The following is an 18,657-nucleotide window of genomic DNA, read 5'->3' as shown; positions in this document are numbered from 1 at the left end:
CAACCTGCCAAATGGGAGGAGTTATTTGCAAATCATGTGTCTGATAAGGGGCTAATATCCAAAATATATAAAGAACTCATATAATTCAATGGCAGAAAAACAATCTGATTTAAAAATGAACAGAAGATATTAATAGACATTTTTCCAAAGGAAATATGCAGATGGCCAACAGGTACAGGGACAAATGCTCAACATCATTAATCATTAGGGAAATGCAAATTAACCACATGAGTTATCACCTCACACCTGTTAGAATGGCTATTATAAAAAAGACAAGAAAGGGAATTCCCTGGCAGTGCAGTGGTTAAGACTCGGTGCTTTCACTGCTGTGGGCCTGGGTTCGATTCCTGGTCAGGGAGCTAAGATCCCACAAGTCATGTGGAGTGGAAAAAAAAAAAAGAAGACAAGTAAGTGCTGGTGAGGATGTGGAGAAAAGGGAATCCTCGTGCACTGTTAATGGGAATGTAAGTTGGTGCAGCAACTGTGGAAAATGGTATGGAGGTTCCCCCCAAAATTAAAAATAGGACTACCATATGAATCAGCAATTCTACTTTTGGGTATTTATCTGAGGAAAACAAAAACACTAACTAGAAAAGATATATGCACCTCTATGTTCATTGAGGGATTATTTACAGTAGCCAAGATATGGAAGCAACCTAAATGTCCATGTATGGATGAATGAATAAAGAAGATGTGGTATGTATACATACACACACACTATGGAATATTACTCTGCCATAAAAAAAGAATGAAATTTTACCATTTATGACAACATGGATGGACCTCTAGGGCATTATGCTAAGTGAAATAAGTCAGACAGAGAAAGACAGATACCATATGATCACTCTTATACGTGGACTCTAAAAAATGAAAAACACAAGCTTATAGATATAGAGAACAGGCTGGTGGTTGCCAGAGGTTGGGGGTGGGAGGTGTGAGAAATGGGTGTCAAAAAGTAAAAAGAAAAAAGAAAATTAAAACAACAAAAACAAAGAAAAACCCACATATACAGTTCTCAGAACTATCGTTCTTATTCTTTATCCAGATACTAAATTGTGACTTTGTTAAGCTAGTGTACTCTGTATTGGAATAAAGTTCACTTACTACAAGAAAACAGATCATAGCTAAAAACAAAGCACAGATTCATTTAATTGTCATAAATTTATTGTTTTTAGAGTCTAGATTTTGCAAAACATTTTAGCAATAGGCTAAAAGAGTTAGTAGGAGAGGCCCTCACAGAGGGAAATCTGAGAACTAATCTGTATTGTTTTCATTTTGATGAAGAAACAAAAACCACAGGAACAAGCCATATAATGAAGTTTTAAAAAAATAAACTTTGTATTTTAGAATAATTTTAGATTTACAGAAAAGTTGCAGAGATAGTACAAAGAGTTTTCATATCCCCCTTACTTGATTTCCCTCATTATTGTAATCTTTTATTACTGTGGTACATTTGTCAAAACTAAAAAATACACATTAGTACATTACTATTTGAGGGGGGAGGAGTTTAATCAGCTTTTTTTTTTTTTAATTGTAGTAAGAACACTTAATGTGAGATTACCCTCCTAACAATACAGTATTGTTAGCTATAAGCACTGTGTTGCGTAGCAATCTCTGGAGCTTATTCATCGGGTATAATGGAAACTTTATACCCATTGAACAACTCTACATTTCCCACTCTTCCCATAAGTGGAATCACGCAGTATTTGTCCTTCTGTGAATGGCTTATTTCACTTGGTATAATGTCCTCTAGGTTCATCCACATTGTCACGTATGGTAGGATTTCCTTCTTAAGGGCTGAATAATATTCTATTGTATGTATATACCATGTTTTCTTTATCCATTCATTTGTCAATCGACATTTAGGTTGTTTCTATATCTCGGCTATTGTGAATAATGATTCAATAACCATTGTAGTGCAGGTATCTTTTCGATATCCTGATTTTAATTCTTTTGGATATATACCCAAAAGTGGGATTGCTGAATCATCTGGTTGTTCTATTTATTTTACCGTGAGGGACTTCCATACTGTTTTCCACTAGCAGCTGCACCATTTTACATTCACACCAACAGTGTTCAAGGGTTCCAGTTTCTCCATATCCTTGTCAACACTTTTTTTTTTTGATAATAGGTATGAGGTAATACTTCGTTGTTGTTTCGATTTGCATTTCCTTGAAGGTTGGTGATTATAAGCGTCTTTTCATATACCTGTTGGGCATTTGTTATGTCTTTTTTGGAGAAATATCTATTCAAGTCCTTTGTGCATTTTTTAGTTGGATTATTTGATTTTTTGCTGTTGAGTTAAGGAGTTTCTTATATATTTGGGTATTAACTCCTCATCAGATGTGTGGTTTGCAAATATTGTCTCCAATTTCTTAGGTTACTTTTCATTTTGTCAAGTGTTTCCTTTCCTGTGCAGAAACTTTCTAGTTTGATGTAGCCCCCTTGTCTATTTTTGCTTTTGTTGCCTTTTGTTATCCTTATAAGATCCCAATTTTATTCCTTCCATGCAGATACCCAGTTTTCCCAACACCATTTATTGAAGAGTCTGTCTTTTCTCTGTTGTATATTTTTGGTAACTGTGTTGAAGATCAATTGACTGTATATTTGTTGATTTCTTTTGGGGCCCTATATTCTGTTCCATTGATCTATGTGTCTGTTTTTATGCCAGTGTCATACCTTTCTAATTATTGTAGCTTTGTAATATATTTTGAAATCAGGAACTATAATGCCTCCAGCTTTGTTCTTCTTTCTCAAGATTGCTTTGACTATTCAGGGTCTTTTGGGGTTTCACGTAAATTTTAGGATTTTTAAAAATTTCTGTTAAAAAATGCCATTGGTATTTTGATAGGTGTTGCTTTGAATCTGTAGATTACTTTGGGTAGTATGGACATTTTAAATATTAAGTCTCCCAACTCATGAACACAGAGTTTCTTTCCATTTATTTGTGCCTTTTAAAATTTGTTTCATCAATGTTTTATAGTTTTCAGTGTACAGTTCTTGCAGGTACATTAGTATTAATTAAACTCCTGACTCTATCTGGATTTTATCAGTTGTTTCCATTAATGTCCTCTTTCTTTTCCAGGATCCAGTTCAGAGTACCATATTGCACTTTGTTGTCACATCTCCCTAGTCTTCCCTGGTCTGTGACACTTTCTCAGTCTTTCCAATTGTTTTTCATGACTTGATAGTCTTGAGAAGTACTGACCAGATGTCCTGCAGAATGTTCCCCAGTCTGGGTTTGCCTGATGTTTTTCTCATCATTAGACTGAGGTTTTGGAAAGAATACTATAGAATAGTATTAGAATAGTATTAGAAGAATACTATATTGTAAAGTGTCCTTTTCATATCAAGTTAGGGAGTTTAGGTTATCCACATGATATCACTGTTGACATTAACCTTTATCACTTGATTAAGGTACTGTTTACCAGGTTTGTTCACTATAAAGTTACTATTTTTCCTTTTCCATACTTTATTCTTTAGAAGCAAGTCAGTAGATTCAGCCCACCCTCAACGATCTCTTAAAAGAGGGGTATCATGTATTATTTGCAGTTCTTCCAGAGAGAAGATTTGTCTCTTCTCTACCATTTATTTGTTTATGGCAGTATGGGCTCATGTATATTTTATGTTTTTGAGTTATAATCCAATACCATGTTATTTATTTTCATGCTCAAATTGTGCCAACTATGGCCATTGGGAGTTTTTTCATGTTGGCTCCTATACACCTCCATTATTTTTATTTTTCATTGAGTACTTCCTTTCTGTTACTACAAGATGTTCCTAGTATCAGCTATTTCTCCAAGGAGCCCTGGTTTCTTTTATTTGAGAATGGTATTTGAAACCAAGATCTGGGTGTTGGGTGTGCTTATTGCTACTGGGACGTCATTGCTTCTAAACCTTCTCAGTGGACAGAGCTAAGTAATGTATGTATGCATGCAAACCCACACTCGTACAGTTTTGAATAATAAAGGTAAACAACTTTCCATTTTAGACCTGCTCACTTTGGTTAGAGGAAAAAGCAACTCCTTCCTGAATAGCTATGTCTCAGGTGGTTATCAAGAGAATGTGTTTCTTTCTAAATGTGGAGCCTAAAAATGGCATTCTAGGGAATAAAAATGATTTTTTTAGCTAGTACATCCCAGCTCCAAATATTTGCCATGCCTGAGTTCCAGATGAATGTGAACGAAGTCATTTCTGCCACGGGGTGTTATAGCAGTAAAAGGAATAAAATTCTTCTCACTTACTGTAGCTCTTGCTACTCACCTGAGAATGTGTTAGATTTAAAATGTACCTCAACTTAGGCTCCATAGAAAATGGGTCTGAAATAATCAAGTTTTTTGCTAACACATTGATTTTTAATACTGTTTTGTCATATATGTAATGTCTCTGGTATTACAGACAGTTAGAGATAAAGTTACTGAAACCATCAAGATCAGAAACTTAAAAGGTCACTTATGAAGTATAGGGAGTTAAAGCACTGGCATATCAAGAAATAAGTTAAAGTTTATATGTTTATATTTCTACCCTCTTCTGATTTTTCTTTGTATTTTACTTCAAAAGAATATCTTTTATTTTTTCATTCTGTTCTTGGTGTTTTGATTTCTACATTATCAAGATGTTCACCAAAAAGGTGTTTTTTGTTTTTTGTTTTTACTTGTTACTTTTCTCTAAAGACACTTCACTTTTCACTTTTAGTCCCAGAACCATTCCCCCACTCCACCCCCCCATCTCCCTCCCACCATCTAAGAGCTTGCTCTGGCACAGTTGACTTTAAAAGATAAGAAGATAGAAATTAATGCTTCTCAATTTCCCTCATTATGTATCTTTCAAAAATATTTGTGGCAAATTCCCCAAAGTAATTTTTTTTTTAAATAGACGCTTTTTTTTTTTTTTTTTTTTAATTTTTTGGCCACACCGACCAGGGATCAATCCCGTGCCCCCTTCAGTGGAAACCTAGAGTCCTAACCACTGGACCGCCAGGGAAGTCCCCCCAAAGTAATTTTTGTAACCTGATTCAGTGTTTGAAAAAGTTCTTGGTTTCCACCTCATTCTCCCCAGTTTGAGGAAGAGCCATTTTTACCTTCCATGCACTTGCAGTTCCAAGGTCTTCAGAGGAGAAATTGTGTCATTGATTTCTAAAACCATCCTATGCCTGTGATGCTAGGACCCACCCACAGTGACATGGCTCCTTAGCATTCTGTGTTGCTCCCAGAAGTGGGTCATTCTCACAATGATGCTATGCTTCTTGCTCTTGGGGCTCAGACCTCATACTAGTCCCAGGATCTGAATCTCTGTGGAATGATGTTACCCACGGTTCTCCCAGTCCCGAAGGTGAGGTATGCTGTCTTAGCAAACCAGAGGTGAGAACTGTCTTCACATCTGAGAGGCACTGGGTACCCATTTTACAGATTAGGACTGGCTGAGGAGGAAAGAAATTAAAAGACTCTCTACCAACGACCAAAGGGTTATCAATTCGCTGTGAATGTTCATAGCTGTTAACTCTCAGTGGGTACTTAGCAATCATTAAACTGGGTCATCAGCTGAATCTAGAGGACACCTTGGGAATAAACAGACTACTTATTAATTTGTTGTAGAATCAAAATGGTTTTATGTTCTTTCACCTAGCCCTCTAACTTGCTTAATATAGCACCTACATTTAGTATTCATAACATGCTCTTTCACAATTGTTCTTAAATGTGTGTGTGTGTTTAGCTTTTAAATTATCTTCTACATTTTTTGATCTTTTCTACTGTGGCTAAAAACACTGGTAATGATTCTGATGTATTCCTTAATAATGTTCTTTTAGTCACTGTGTCTCTCTCTCTGAAAATTCCATCCAGCTGTCAGAGATGGCTGTGTAATTATAATAATTCTGTAATTGTGCTCTTTAGAGCTTTGCAGACAGTGGGAGGAGGTGATGGAGCAAGTCTGCTTCTGCCCATGGTTCTGTGCTCACCAACCCCCCTCTTCATCCCAACCAATCCACACGCCTTTGAAGAATCAGAAAATAAAATTTCTGAGAAAGACTATTTCCTGTTTCCAAAAGGAATGGTAATAATTTCATATTCCATATGAGTGAGTTGTTGAGGGATGTTGATATATTTTGGTACATACAGACACATAAAAATGATTGTTATCCTTACGTTTGTATTTTAGCTGTCATTTTTGTTGGGATTTCCTAAAAATAATATAAGCCCTTAAAAAAATTCTGTGTGATAGTAAATGGGATCTGTGTTCCCACCATTAGAACATTAGTTTGAACCAACCATATGAAATTCCTGTATTTGTAGGTCATACATGGTCACATGGGGGCAATTGCATATGATTCTAATGCATTTCTCTCAGTGATCCAATGGAAAGAAGAGGTTCTTAATGCAGAAAATAACTTATCCATGGATTTTTAAATATTGTGCCTATCCTGTTTCTGGATAATGTACAGGGCCAGAAACGCCAGTGCTTAGTTGTATTTAATAAATTCAATTAAATAACTTATTTATACATAATATATAATCATTACTTAATCATTATTAAGTAATAATACTTAATCATGTTAAGTAAAAACAAATCCCCTTATATCTGTCCTGGAGCATTTGCTCAAACTCTTTCTATTTCTGTAGGAGGCCTGATAAAACAAGGCAAACTCACCTAGCCAGGTTATTTGATGTTTGTTTTCATCTTTGAAGAATAATGAATAGACTCTATGAAAACTGAACCTATAGCTTCACAACAGAGCTAAGAATAACTTAGAGTTTTTCTCCTGCTGTCCATTTTATTAATCCAGCAAATAGAGTAATCAGAGAGTCAGTCTATCTAACCTTGTACAAAGAAGTTAACCTATCCAAAGTGCCTCATTTATAACCAAAAGAAGCTTCATCATACATTGCTTATACCTTAGGAAAAGAAAATGTGAAAGTTTTATACTTTTAACTATTCACTTAGTAAATTCTTAGTAATTTCCTGCACAAAGGTAGAGTTAATGGCCTGCAATCAATTTTACACAGATTGGGATTTTTTTTTTTACTTGGAGCGGTTGAGGTTTCAAAAGTGAATGATGGAGACACCCTTGAGCAGTATTGACACTTTTGCAAAAGGAGAGCATCAGTGTCGTTAATAGCTAGGAACAGGGTTCATTTGTCCTATTTGAAGTTAATTGATTTCTTAAGTGCACAGGTACTGATGAATCAGAATAGATGTGATCAATCAGAACACATGGTCGTCATAGCTGGATAGGTCTTGGAGGCCTGCTCTTGTGTTTTAAGTTGCTAGATGGCAGTAGTGGGTGGGACATGGTTTGTTAGAGGGGGGATGGGATGCCTCTCATGAGGAAGAATTTCAGTTATAACTACCTGGATGGCCTTGTCACTGCTGGCCAGTGAAACATCAGCCCTTATCTTAATGCAGGTCATGGGGCAAACTCTATAGTGGGGATAAGCAAGGATGCTGTGAGAGCACCCGAGAGAGGCCCCTAATCTGTCTTATTGATGGGGTGGGGGCAGAGGCATGCGGATGCTTCCTGGGAGAGGTAGTCATGATTTGATATGTTAAGGGTGAGCTGGAGCACACCTGATAGAATGAGGGTGAGACCTTACCACATAGTATGAAGCCATACGCTGTAGACAACCAACTCACTATTCCTGGAATAGAAATGGGAACTGGAGCGTAAGGAAATGAGGAGGGTTCAGGCCACTCTGTCATAGGTTTTGTATGCCAGACTGAGTGAGGTGCTTGGACTTTACCCTGAACCACTGGGGAACTAGTGAAAAGTTTTAAGCAGAGGAATGATATAAAATGCTCATTTTAAGAAGATTATTTTTGTGGTTATGAGTTGGAAAGATTTGAGAGGGACAAGGCTGGACATAGGTTGACTGGAGGGATGTTACACCACTCAGGGAGAAGTCATAAGGATCTTAGCTAGGGTGAGAAATAGTCAAGTTCAAGAAATATTGGGAAAATAGAAGTTCTTTGTGATTGAGTGATTCATTGATTGCACACGGATAATGAAGGAGAGGCAAGAGATAAAGACGTTTCTGATTTGGATCCTGAGGTGGTTGACTGGCCACTAACTGAAATAGGAAATTGATGGGCAGATGAGATTTGCCTTGATAAAGATGCTTAATTTAGTTTGGACCATATTGAGTTGAGGCATGAATAATTAACATAAGATAACAGAAATTTTTATTTCTCACTCACATAGAACCAAAGTGAATATCCCTGATTTGCAGACAGCTCTCTTCTGTGCAGTAATTCAGGGATTGAGATTTCTTCCATTCCGTGGCTGCACCATCTTCAACATGTAGTTTGCAGAAAAGGCAAGGGCATGGAGCATTGTCCTTGAAGTTTTTATGGTCCAGCTCTAGAAGTATTATATATCACTTCCACCCCATTCCATTGGTCAGAACTTATTCATATGACTAATCCTAACTTCAAGGACGGCTGGGAAATGTGGCCTCTGTGCCCAGGAACAAGAGGAAACAATTTGGGGAATCAGCCAGCAGATTGTGCTACAGGGTGACTGGGAAGTTTTTGGATATTGGAATCTGAAACTCAGGGAAGATCTGAGCTAGACATGTGGCTTTAGGAATCATCAGAGACAGGGCCGGTTTATATCATAAGCGTATAGATGAAGTCACTCGTGGAGAACAAACAAGTGGCAATAAGAGCAGGAGGCCAAGGGCAGAGCTTTAAGTTGGCCAACACACAAAGCTGGTGTGGGAAAAGGATGCTAGAAAGGAGCCTGAAAGCCTCAAGGTAGGAGGTATTGTACCATGGAAGCCGATGAGTATAGAGAAGTTACAGATGTTGATGGAACACAGTGTAAAATGTAGTAGAAAGGTTCAGGAATGTATAAAGTAAACCTACAAAGTGTGTACTGAATCAAATGATTAAATATTAGAGACTGGATTGAGTAGTTCTCACTCCAAGGGCATGGTCAAGGAGAAACTGGACTTCAGTGTGTTGAAGAGTCTATAGAGAGGGGCTGTGGAGAGGGGGAGGGGGGAGGAGCTGTGAAGAGGGGATAATTGAAACAAGAGCTCGGAGAGAACAGGAGCAACGGCGCTTACTGAAATGAAATTTTGAATTTATCCAAGTACTGCTCTTTTGACGTGCTTTTTTTTTTAGCCCATATTATGATTGATAACTGATACTAGTTATAAGCAATTTTGTTAACTTACTTAGCAATAAAGATATTATTATATTTCTAGTTACATATTAATTGGTTTACATGATCAGGTCACCTGTCCTGGGAAATACAATTAAACTTGGAAAGGAACATCACATTTTTCTTGGTTTTGAATACAAAGTATAACAGAAAAGAGAAATATTCTGCTGTACCTTTGTTATAACTTTGCTAAACCAAGGCAAATTTTTAAAATCTTTTATAACCTCTCTTTGTATTTAAAGAAATGTTGATATCATGTTTTTATTTTCCCTCTCTCTTGCTCTTTAGCTAGAAACATGTTTAGAGACCGCTTTCTTTCTTAGAACTTTTTTTTTTTTTTTAATTTTATTTATTTATTTATTTATTTTTGGCTGTGTTGGGTCTTCGTTTCTGTGCGAGGGCTCTCTCTAGTTATGGCAAGCGGGGGCCACTCTTCATCGCGGTGCACAGGCCTCTCACTATTGTGGCCTCTCTTGTTGCGGAGCTCCAGACACGCAGGCTCAGTAGTTGTGGCTCACGGGCCCAGCTGCTCCGCGGCACATGGGATCTTCGCAGACCAGGGCTCGAACCCGTGTGCCCTGCATTGGCAGGCAGATTCTCAACCACTGCGCCACCAGGGAAGCCCAGAACATTTTTTAATAATGGGAAAGTGAGACAGAAATAAAGAGGCTTACATTTGGATTGAGGTGGATACTTAATGCTCTGGTGTTTAATATTGAACAACAAGCCCTAGTTTTATAAATAAATCACAGCTATTTTTCCCTTTTTCTTACAGTTGATTCACATTTTCCAGTAGGGCACATAGCATTAGTTTAAAATGATTTAAAAATTGTTTCTGTAGATTGTACATTGTTTCTCACTTAAGAGCAGAATATTTAGAGGTAACAAATTTGAAAATAAGCCATTACTATTTATATACTAATGATAAAGATGATGGCAAGAATCATTTTCAGTATGTTTTATGTTCTATTTTAAATGGCATTTTAACAATTTCTTTCACTTTCTTTAAAATTCTGATATTAGGAAATAGGATCAAAGTAAATAAAAATATATTTAAAATATTGATTTTGGTTTAAATATATTTTCTAGAAAAAAGGTAGATGATCATGTTCTTTTTTTTTTAATTTTTTATTTATTATTTATTTATTATTTTTATTTTTGGCTGTGTTGGGTCTTCGTTTCTGTGCGAGGGCCCTCTCCAGCTGCAGCGAGCGGGGGCCACTCTTCATCGCGGTGCGCGGGCCTCCCACTATCGCGGCCTCTCTTGTTGCGGAGCAGAGGCTCCAGACGCTCAGGCTCAGTAGTTGTGGCTCACGGGCCCAGTTGCTCCGTGGCATGTGGGATCTTCCCAGACCAGGGCTCGAACCCGTGTCCCCTGCATTGGCAGGCAGATTCTCAACCACTGCGCCACAAGGGAAGCCCCGATCATGTTCATTTTTTATTCCTAATTCTTATCTTAGTTCCTGGTTCATAAGAGACCCTGAAAATATTTGTGAATGGAGGATAACAGTTGAGTCAGTATCTTTTTAGAAAAGTTTTGTAATTGTCATAGTACAGGATGCAGCATTCTAGTGCATTTTATTGCAGTATTCTTTCCGTACTTGATGTCAGAGTCAGTCCTTAACTGCAAAAAAATGAGTTGGCTATGAAATGAGTATCCAGCAATCATCTCTCCATTATGCTAGCCAGAATACATTTCAGAACTAAAGTTGCCCCATTCAAGAAATGTATGTTTGCTGATGAGATTTAAAAGAAAGCCACACTTTGTGTCACCCTTGCCCAGTGCTTCAATCATGACCATAATCTCCTCTTCATTATAGGCCTATTTTTTCTCCATATCACTTTTCTCTCTTGAGATTTATTTAAAGATATATTTTTAGCTCCTTAACTTCTCTCTTTTATCAGCTTTTTATTTTGTATATTGATTAGGATGTTGGGTTTCTGGGAGGGAGATGAAAACGGAGGTAAGATCTGTATCTCAGCTCTATCAAATGTCAAGCAGTGTGCTGGACATTTGGATAAAGAGGTAGATAAACAGTGCCGAGGACAGTATCTGGCATAGTCACCTCCCTCAAAGAGCAGTGGTAAAACATCTCAAGAGGCCTTCTCAGGTCCCCCCTCTGTTATGCAGCTGTAACAGTTCTAATTCTACACAGAATTCTCTCCCTTCCATAGAGTTCATTTGGGCAACACACCACTGTATTAGTCACACCAGCTGCTGTAACAAATAAGCCTCCCAATTTCAGTGGTTTAGCACCCTGTGTTTTTCACTCATATTGAGCAATGCAGTGTGTTTCTGAGTAAGTGGGCTCTGCTACACATGGTCATTTAAGGACCCAGCCTGAGGGAAGCTCAGTCATCTGCGAGGACACCTTGGATGTCAGTGTCCAGATTGCAGAAGGTGAAGGAGCGTGAAGGATTACACGTGAGAGGTTTTTATGGGCCAGAGCCTGAAACCACAGGTAGCACCTCCCTCTCTTCCATTGTCTAGCACTCAGGCACATGGCTACCCCAGCTGCAGTAGAGAACTGGGATATGTAAGTAGTTGATTCCCAGAAGAGTGCCTGCTGAGCCAGGCTGAAAGGTGGTGTTGAATTTCCCACTTGCTTCAGAGAAGACGTCTTATATCTCTTTTTTTTCTTCTGGTATAGATAGAATAAATTATTTTCCTTTAGTAATTGATTCTGTTTCAGAAATCACTTGGGAATTGAAATGGAAGAAAATGTTTTCATTTCTTTTTCTAATACAATGAACTTACTTAAAAAATACAAAAACCAAATACTTGGAGGTTTTCCGGTTAACCTGCTAGAAATGCTTTCTCTTAGGAGACCCTGCTGTTCTCTTCCCCATCTGGCAGACTCCCTTTGGAAACACCTCCTCTGTGACATCCTGCTGAGCCTCTTCCTCCCATTCCTGCCTCTCCAGGCACAGGTAGCAGTTGCATCCTCTGTGCTCTGCTGGAACTTGAACATACCTATGGTTACTTGAAGCCATTCATCCACTCATTCTTCTAAGCACCTATAATGCAATAACAATAATAATAATAATACGGTGAAAGAAAGAAAAGAGTTGAAATTCACTGTGATAGAATTACATACCAAGTAGTGCCAAGGATACAGGGAAAAGGCACTTAGCTCTACCTTGGGGATGAGAGAGAGGTGGGGAATGCTTCTTTTAGAGGGAAGAAGTTTGGTTCAAGTCTCTTTAATTACTCACGGATGCTTTCCCTTCCCCCAGTGATGAAGTTTATGAGAAAAGAAGCCTGACTTGATCATCTCTAAGTCCAGCACCCAGTACAGTACAGGCTCATATTAGACACTCAGTAAAATGAATTGACTGAAGATGTAAGGCAATAAATTTATAAATTTCTGTTTACTCCACATCCATTCCTCATAACAACTTTACGATAGGGCAGATATTCTTATTCCTGGATTATAGATAATGAGCCTAAATACAAAGAGATTTGGTGTTTTGCAAATGTCACACAGTGGGTTAATAGAGCTCAGGTGTTCTGCACCTAATCTTGTGTATTTTTTACTCTTGGAAACAAACATGTAAGTATCAAAATAGTGCTTTGAAATTTGTAGTGTGTGCTTTGAAGACAAGACATGAGACCAGTTGAATCTTTTTGAGTGATGAAGACTGTTCATTTACATTGAGTCAAGGGATAAAGCTCTTTCTAACAGACACAAAGAAATGGTTCTTTCCAACATGTTTTATAGCTCTTTATATTCCTGCTAGCGCAGTGTTATGTACCCAGCTGGTGCTCTATAAATCTTTCTTAAATAACTGACGATGATTTAAAATATGTACATCAGATTCACCTAAAATGGCTTCCTGTTAGAAGCTGTCATAAGCTTTTACCAGTATCATTGTGTCACAGGGGACAAATTTTGCCTGTGGTATATTCTAATTCAAGGAATTTTTTTTTTTTTTTTAATTCAGGGAATGTTTAACACACTAGCTTGGTTTCTGGTTTTCTTTGGCTTCCTCATTCTTCTGGCACTTACACTCTTAGTCTGCCCAAGGACACTATCTATGGAAGCTGAGACTGGCTGGATGTTCTCACCACAGCAAGAACATGTTGAGACATTTTTAAATGGAATAGCTTTAGTGTCTTTTGATGTTTTAAAAATCCCAAACTTCCTTAGTATTGGAGTTTATGATAGACATTCATTGCTTCCATCTCTAACTTATCCATATTTTGTACCATAAAGTATCAGTGTTCTCTTCAGAAATGTTATGACCTGGTGCTTTACTTATTAATATTGCAGCTAAGGATGACGGTATGGCTTATAGAAGTATAAAATTACACACTTCCACATGGATATTCTGCTTCATGACAACCTTACATGTCTGAAGACAGACTCATTTTGTCCCTTCCACTCCTTTCTTGCTCCACCTCCCAACCATTGCCAGCTGCTTCCCAATGTCATTTAGTGGCAAGCTCCAAACCATGAAGATATCCCGACTACTTACTCCTTTGTTTTATACTGCCCATATAATTCATGTTCATGCAGTGTTGCACTGACCTCTAAAATGTTTCTGAAATCAGGGGATTTGAGACCGTGTTTTAAAGCCAGGTGTGAGTGTATTGCCCGATTTCCTTAAAGCTATGAAATTATGGGAAAGGAGCTGAAAGCCCTGGAAGAGTTTACTGTTAAATCAGCAAGAGGACTTGCAAGAAGAAATAAATTAAATTTTCAGGAGGTTTCAGTGTTAGAAACATTTCTCTTCAGTCTACTTGAGTAAGAATTTATTTCATCATCTCTGGGGACACTTACTTTTTCCAAAACTCTGTAACCAGGAGACAGACTGGACAGTGGGAATTATTCAGAGTGTGTGGCACAGAGAAGGTGGTTGGTAAATGTTTAATGAATGAGGAGATGGACAGATGAACAAAAATAGAATGGTCTTGGTGAAAGGATCCTGAAGTCTGCTTCTGTTTTCTGTTTTTGCTTAACAGAAATATATTTTTTTGTTTCGTTTTGATGTATTTTTCTAAGAGCAAGATAAGTGCCAGGTTTTAGAAAGACAGAACCACCTTTCATATTAATCATTACTAGGGAAGCACCACTAATGCCTTAGTTTATTACCTAATGGCATTTTAATCTGCAGGAAATCCAAGAGAGTGCTTTAGAAAGTGTCTGTGATTGAAGACTCAGTGGTGCCAAGTATATGTTTAAAAAGAAAGAAATGAATGTCAGGGGTATGTGGATTTCAGTCTCATATTATTGTAGTAAGAGTAATGTGCCCAGAATTTTGGAAAGGTTCTTAAGTTTTTTCTTGTCCAATGATTGACTTATTGCTAATATAGCGTTGACAAAGTAATGTCAGCCATACTCAGTGAATGTAACATCAAAATATTTATCCTGAACTTATTCTTCAGCCATAGAATAATAGAGCAACAGGATATTAAGGTCATAAAGCTCAAGTACTAAGCAGTGAAGGTCAATGAGTTTTTCTCACTAATTATTCCAGCGGCTTCTTCTTGCAAGTTAATTTGCAAGAAGAATTACTTCTTCTTTTTATTTTTTTAATATTTATTTATTTTTTGGCTGCGTCAGGTATTAGTTGAGGCACGCAGGATCTTTCGTTGCGTCATGTGGGCTCTTCGTTGTGGTGCACGGGTATGTCTCTAGTTGTGGCACGCAGGCTTAGTTGCCCCGCGGCACGTGGGATCTTCATTCCCCAACCAGGGATCGAACCAGTGTCCCCTGCATTGCAAGGCTGATTCTTAACCACTGGACCACCAGGGAAGTCCCAGGAATTACTTCTTATTTTCTGTTTGTTTTGCAGGGGAAGATGGTGAAAGGAATGGGAGGGGCTATGGATCTAGTGTCCAGTGCCAAAACCAAAGTGGTGGTCACCATGGAGCACTCTGCAAAGGTAATGACAGCTCCTTTTGGAAATTCACACTACACTGAAATCCTGTACACCAGGTCATGCGACCATTGTTTTTATTGTTTTCTCTGGATCACTCAACTTGATAGCGTTTATATTTTAGAGAAAAACATTACAAATAAAGGCCATTATTTATTATCATTCAGCTAAATGTTTGTTTTAACTTTGAAGCAAACATCAGGGTGTACTTTGATTATTTGCCTCACACACATATTAAAAGTAAAAGCTATAATGTCTTCAAAAGCAGTGAAAAGGGGCTTCCCTGGTGGCGCAGTGGTTGAGAGTCTGCCTGCCAATGCAGGGGACATAGGTTTGAGCCCTGGTCTGGGAAGATCCCACATGCCGTGGAGCGGCTGGGCCCGTGAGCCACAATTACTGAGCCTGCGTGTCTGGAGCCTGTGCTCCGCAACAGGAGAGGCCGCGATAGTGAGAGGCCCGCGCACCGCGATGAAGAGTGGCCCCCGCTTGCTGCTACTAGAGAAAGCCCTCGCACAGTAAACGAAGACCCAACACAGCCATAAATAAATAAATAAATAAAAATTAAAAAAAAAAAAAAGAAAGAAACCAAATAAAAAATGAGAGAAGGAATCTCTTTGTCAGCCTCACTCATAATTTACAAAAAAAAAAAAAAAAAAAAAAAGTGAAAAGATGTGAGGGCAGATGTGTTGATTCAGGTATATAGATATTTTTATTTTATTTTTATTTTTTTGGCCAAACCCAGTGGCATGTAGGATCTTAGTTCCCCAACCAAGGATCGAACCCATGCCCCCTGCAGTGGAAGCACAGAGTCATCACCACTGAACCACCAGGGAATTCTCTGATTCAGGTTTAAAGATGATTATAGTGGTTGCTATCTCTGTGCAAAATGAAAAACACAACAGAATGTGGGTTTTTAACAGCAGTTATTTTCAAGTGGACAATATGGCCTCTTACCAAGTCTGTGGAGGTGCTGTTTTGAGACGGTGTTAGAAAATGATGGACTTGGTGATAGCAAGTGTTCTATTCTGAAGAATATTATACTTTTATTTTGATAAATCATTGAGTGTTTATTGAATACCTATTGTGTGCTGGGCACTGCTGGAATTTAGCAATGACCAATACTAGACAAGAATCATTGACTGCATGGCACTTACATTTAATGGTGATGATGATGATATCATTAGCCTATAATAGTGATGGCTCCCATTCATTGAGTTTACTGTGCACGAACAGCACCCTAAGCTCTCTGTGTATGTTTGCCTGTAAAAGCCCATGAACTTGATATAAGTATTTTTGTGGGTCCAGACACAGAGCTTCAGAGAGGTTAAGTAACTTGCCTGAGGTCACATAACTAGTGGAAGTGAGATTTGGCCTGGGTACCTCTGACTCCACAGCCTAGTCTTCTAAATACCGAGCTATCACTATGACTTTCTTCCTATTCCAAGTCATTGTCTTTGAACCAACTGAGCTTAATTGCCTTCCCCACCTGAATCCCTGGGCTTCTGATGATTTGCAAAGTTGATATTGGGTGGCAGGTACCCTCTTCACCCTCTATACCTTTGCTCATTCTCCTTTATAATTCTTAGTTTTAAAACAAAAGCTACCTGTTTCCACCTTGATACCTGCTATTTTGACTGGAAGTGGTAGTTCGTTTGCCCTTTTTTATTTTGTGATGCAGCATTGTGGGAGAGTGTGGGTCTGGAAGATTTGCATCTGACTTGCTTCCCATGGGGAGTTCTGTTACAGAGTGATGGGTGCCATGAAACAGTTTCATTGTGAAAACTGTAATAAATATGAAATTATCATAAATTGCCTAGTAAACAGTGAAGTGAGCAGTGAAGCATAAATATGGAACAATAGAAATGAAACCAACACAGGTGACTACTGAGCGATGCCTGGCAAAAGCATCCAAAATACTTCATTTCAGAGGCAAAAGGATGCCACGCATGCAAATCAAATCCAAAGCTTTTCTGGAACAATGTCCATTTGGAGAAAACTCTTTCCGACTTTCCTTTTGTTGTTACTTTAATGTTGACACATAGGCACTGAAGTCCGACTCATTTCAGATTATTTTTGTGCATTCGTTTTCAAAACATTGGGCCTGTATTTCTGTCTCTTTTTTTCCCCAAAGTGTTTTCTTTCTCCTCAGCTGGAATTTCTGACACAGGAAAAATGGTGCTTCAGACTTCCGATTAGAAGTCCCTTCTTAAAGCTTTTCATAGAAGCAAGATAATGTTTTTTAGCATTTCTTCTTTGTCTTCTCTCAGTGGGGAAATTGGCACTAAGTTTTAGACCAGAACTGAAGTTAGATATTTTTCCCTACATACTTTCATTTGAACAAACTAACAAAAAATATATTTGTGATTAAAATAATAATATTGATGTGTTTATACTTAATAGTTAGATAACCTTGAAAACTAACCAACAGAAGTTTCTTTTCTTGCCATCTTCACTTTGTACTCTTGGTCCCAGAATGTGTGGTTGCTACTGTATATTGTTCACCTGGACTTACTGTTACTGGCCCAACTCAAGGGAACACGGGGACCTCACCACTTCTTTCCTGCATCTTTTGTCTGCCTAAAGGTTGGTAGAGGTTGGAAAGGAAATAGGGAGGCGAGGTCTTTCACTCCTGATGGCCTCTCCAGTTAATGACCTGTTCTTTTAGACATGCCAGGTAACTTCTGCTGCCTTATGAGTAAGTGAACAGCCTAGGGGGAGAATCCCCAGAGTTTTCTAAGACACAGAGTAGAAAGTTTGCAGTGAAAGATTAAAACCTGAGAAAAGAAATATAATCTTGTATTCCTGTGCTGCTGATTTTTTTTTTTCCCCAGTAAGTGGGTGGAGCAATCAACTGGCTTTCAGGTGCAGCTTTTTTTTTTGCTCCTTTTCTTTGTCTATAGGGTTACAGATGCAGGTCACTTATAAATATAGCATTACCTGACCTTTGAAAATGTTGCTTTAATCAGACAAAGGAAACTCTTTCCTTGCAAGTCTTTGCAAGCAGCCAGCAGCTTCTGGTATTTGAAACCTGGCTGCCTGCTTGTGTTGATCTAGAGTAACCAGCATAACATTTCCCTTGCCTTAAAAATGCTTCTGGAGACATGTGGCAGGCACTGGCGTCAGACTGGCCTTGGAGTGTGGCTTTCATTTAAGCTTAGACATCAGGGTTCCAGGCAAAATTGCAAAGTAGGCAGAGTTTTTGGTGTCTAGCCACCTTCTTACTTAAGCTCCTTTTGATCTCTTGGCGTGTCCTTCTTTTGCCCTCTAAAAATTGGGAGAAATGAAGGAAAGGAGTAGGAGTTTGAGTCTTTACTAGGTGTGAGGCCCTGTGTGTGGCATTGTACATACTGGATCTATAAACCTCTCAGCGACCCTCTGATGTAAGGCTGGAATGTAGACAGGTAAGAAACTTGTCCAGGTAAGTGGCAGAGCTAGGAGTTTCCCTCAGTTTGGTCTAGTCGTGTTCATCATGTCATACCATGCTGCATCCTCACCTAAGTTCCCATCCACACCTGCCCTTTTCTGAAAGCTTCAGGTTTCAGAATTACCTCTTTCCCTTTTTTCATTTTCCCTGGTCAAAGCTGTCCCTGTTGAGATAGATACCAGCAAAATAT

At 38.4% G+C, this 18,657-nt stretch overlaps 1 protein-coding gene across 4 annotated transcripts in view; it reads left to right on the top strand.

The window, feature by feature from the left end:
• Positions 1 to 18,657, top strand: part of OXCT1 (3-oxoacid CoA-transferase 1) — a 138,095-nt gene that overhangs the window by 92,111 nt on the left and 27,327 nt on the right. For all 4 annotated transcript variants that reach the window (XM_036846905.1, XM_036846906.1, XM_036846908.1 and 1 more), the window contains exon 14: positions 14,960 to 15,049. In XM_036846905.1, coding sequence (XP_036702800.1) covers positions 14,960 to 15,049 — 90 coding nt within the window. The remainder of the gene's footprint in view (positions 1 to 14,959; positions 15,050 to 18,657) is intronic.

Source organism: Balaenoptera musculus, chromosome 3, assembly GCF_009873245.2.
Source record: "Balaenoptera musculus isolate JJ_BM4_2016_0621 chromosome 3, mBalMus1.pri.v3, whole genome shotgun sequence".
Taxonomy (NCBI): Eukaryota; Metazoa; Chordata; class Mammalia; order Artiodactyla; family Balaenopteridae; genus Balaenoptera; species Balaenoptera musculus.
The sequence above is the reverse complement of the archived record's forward strand: the minus strand, read 5'-3'. Positions and strand labels throughout refer to the sequence as shown.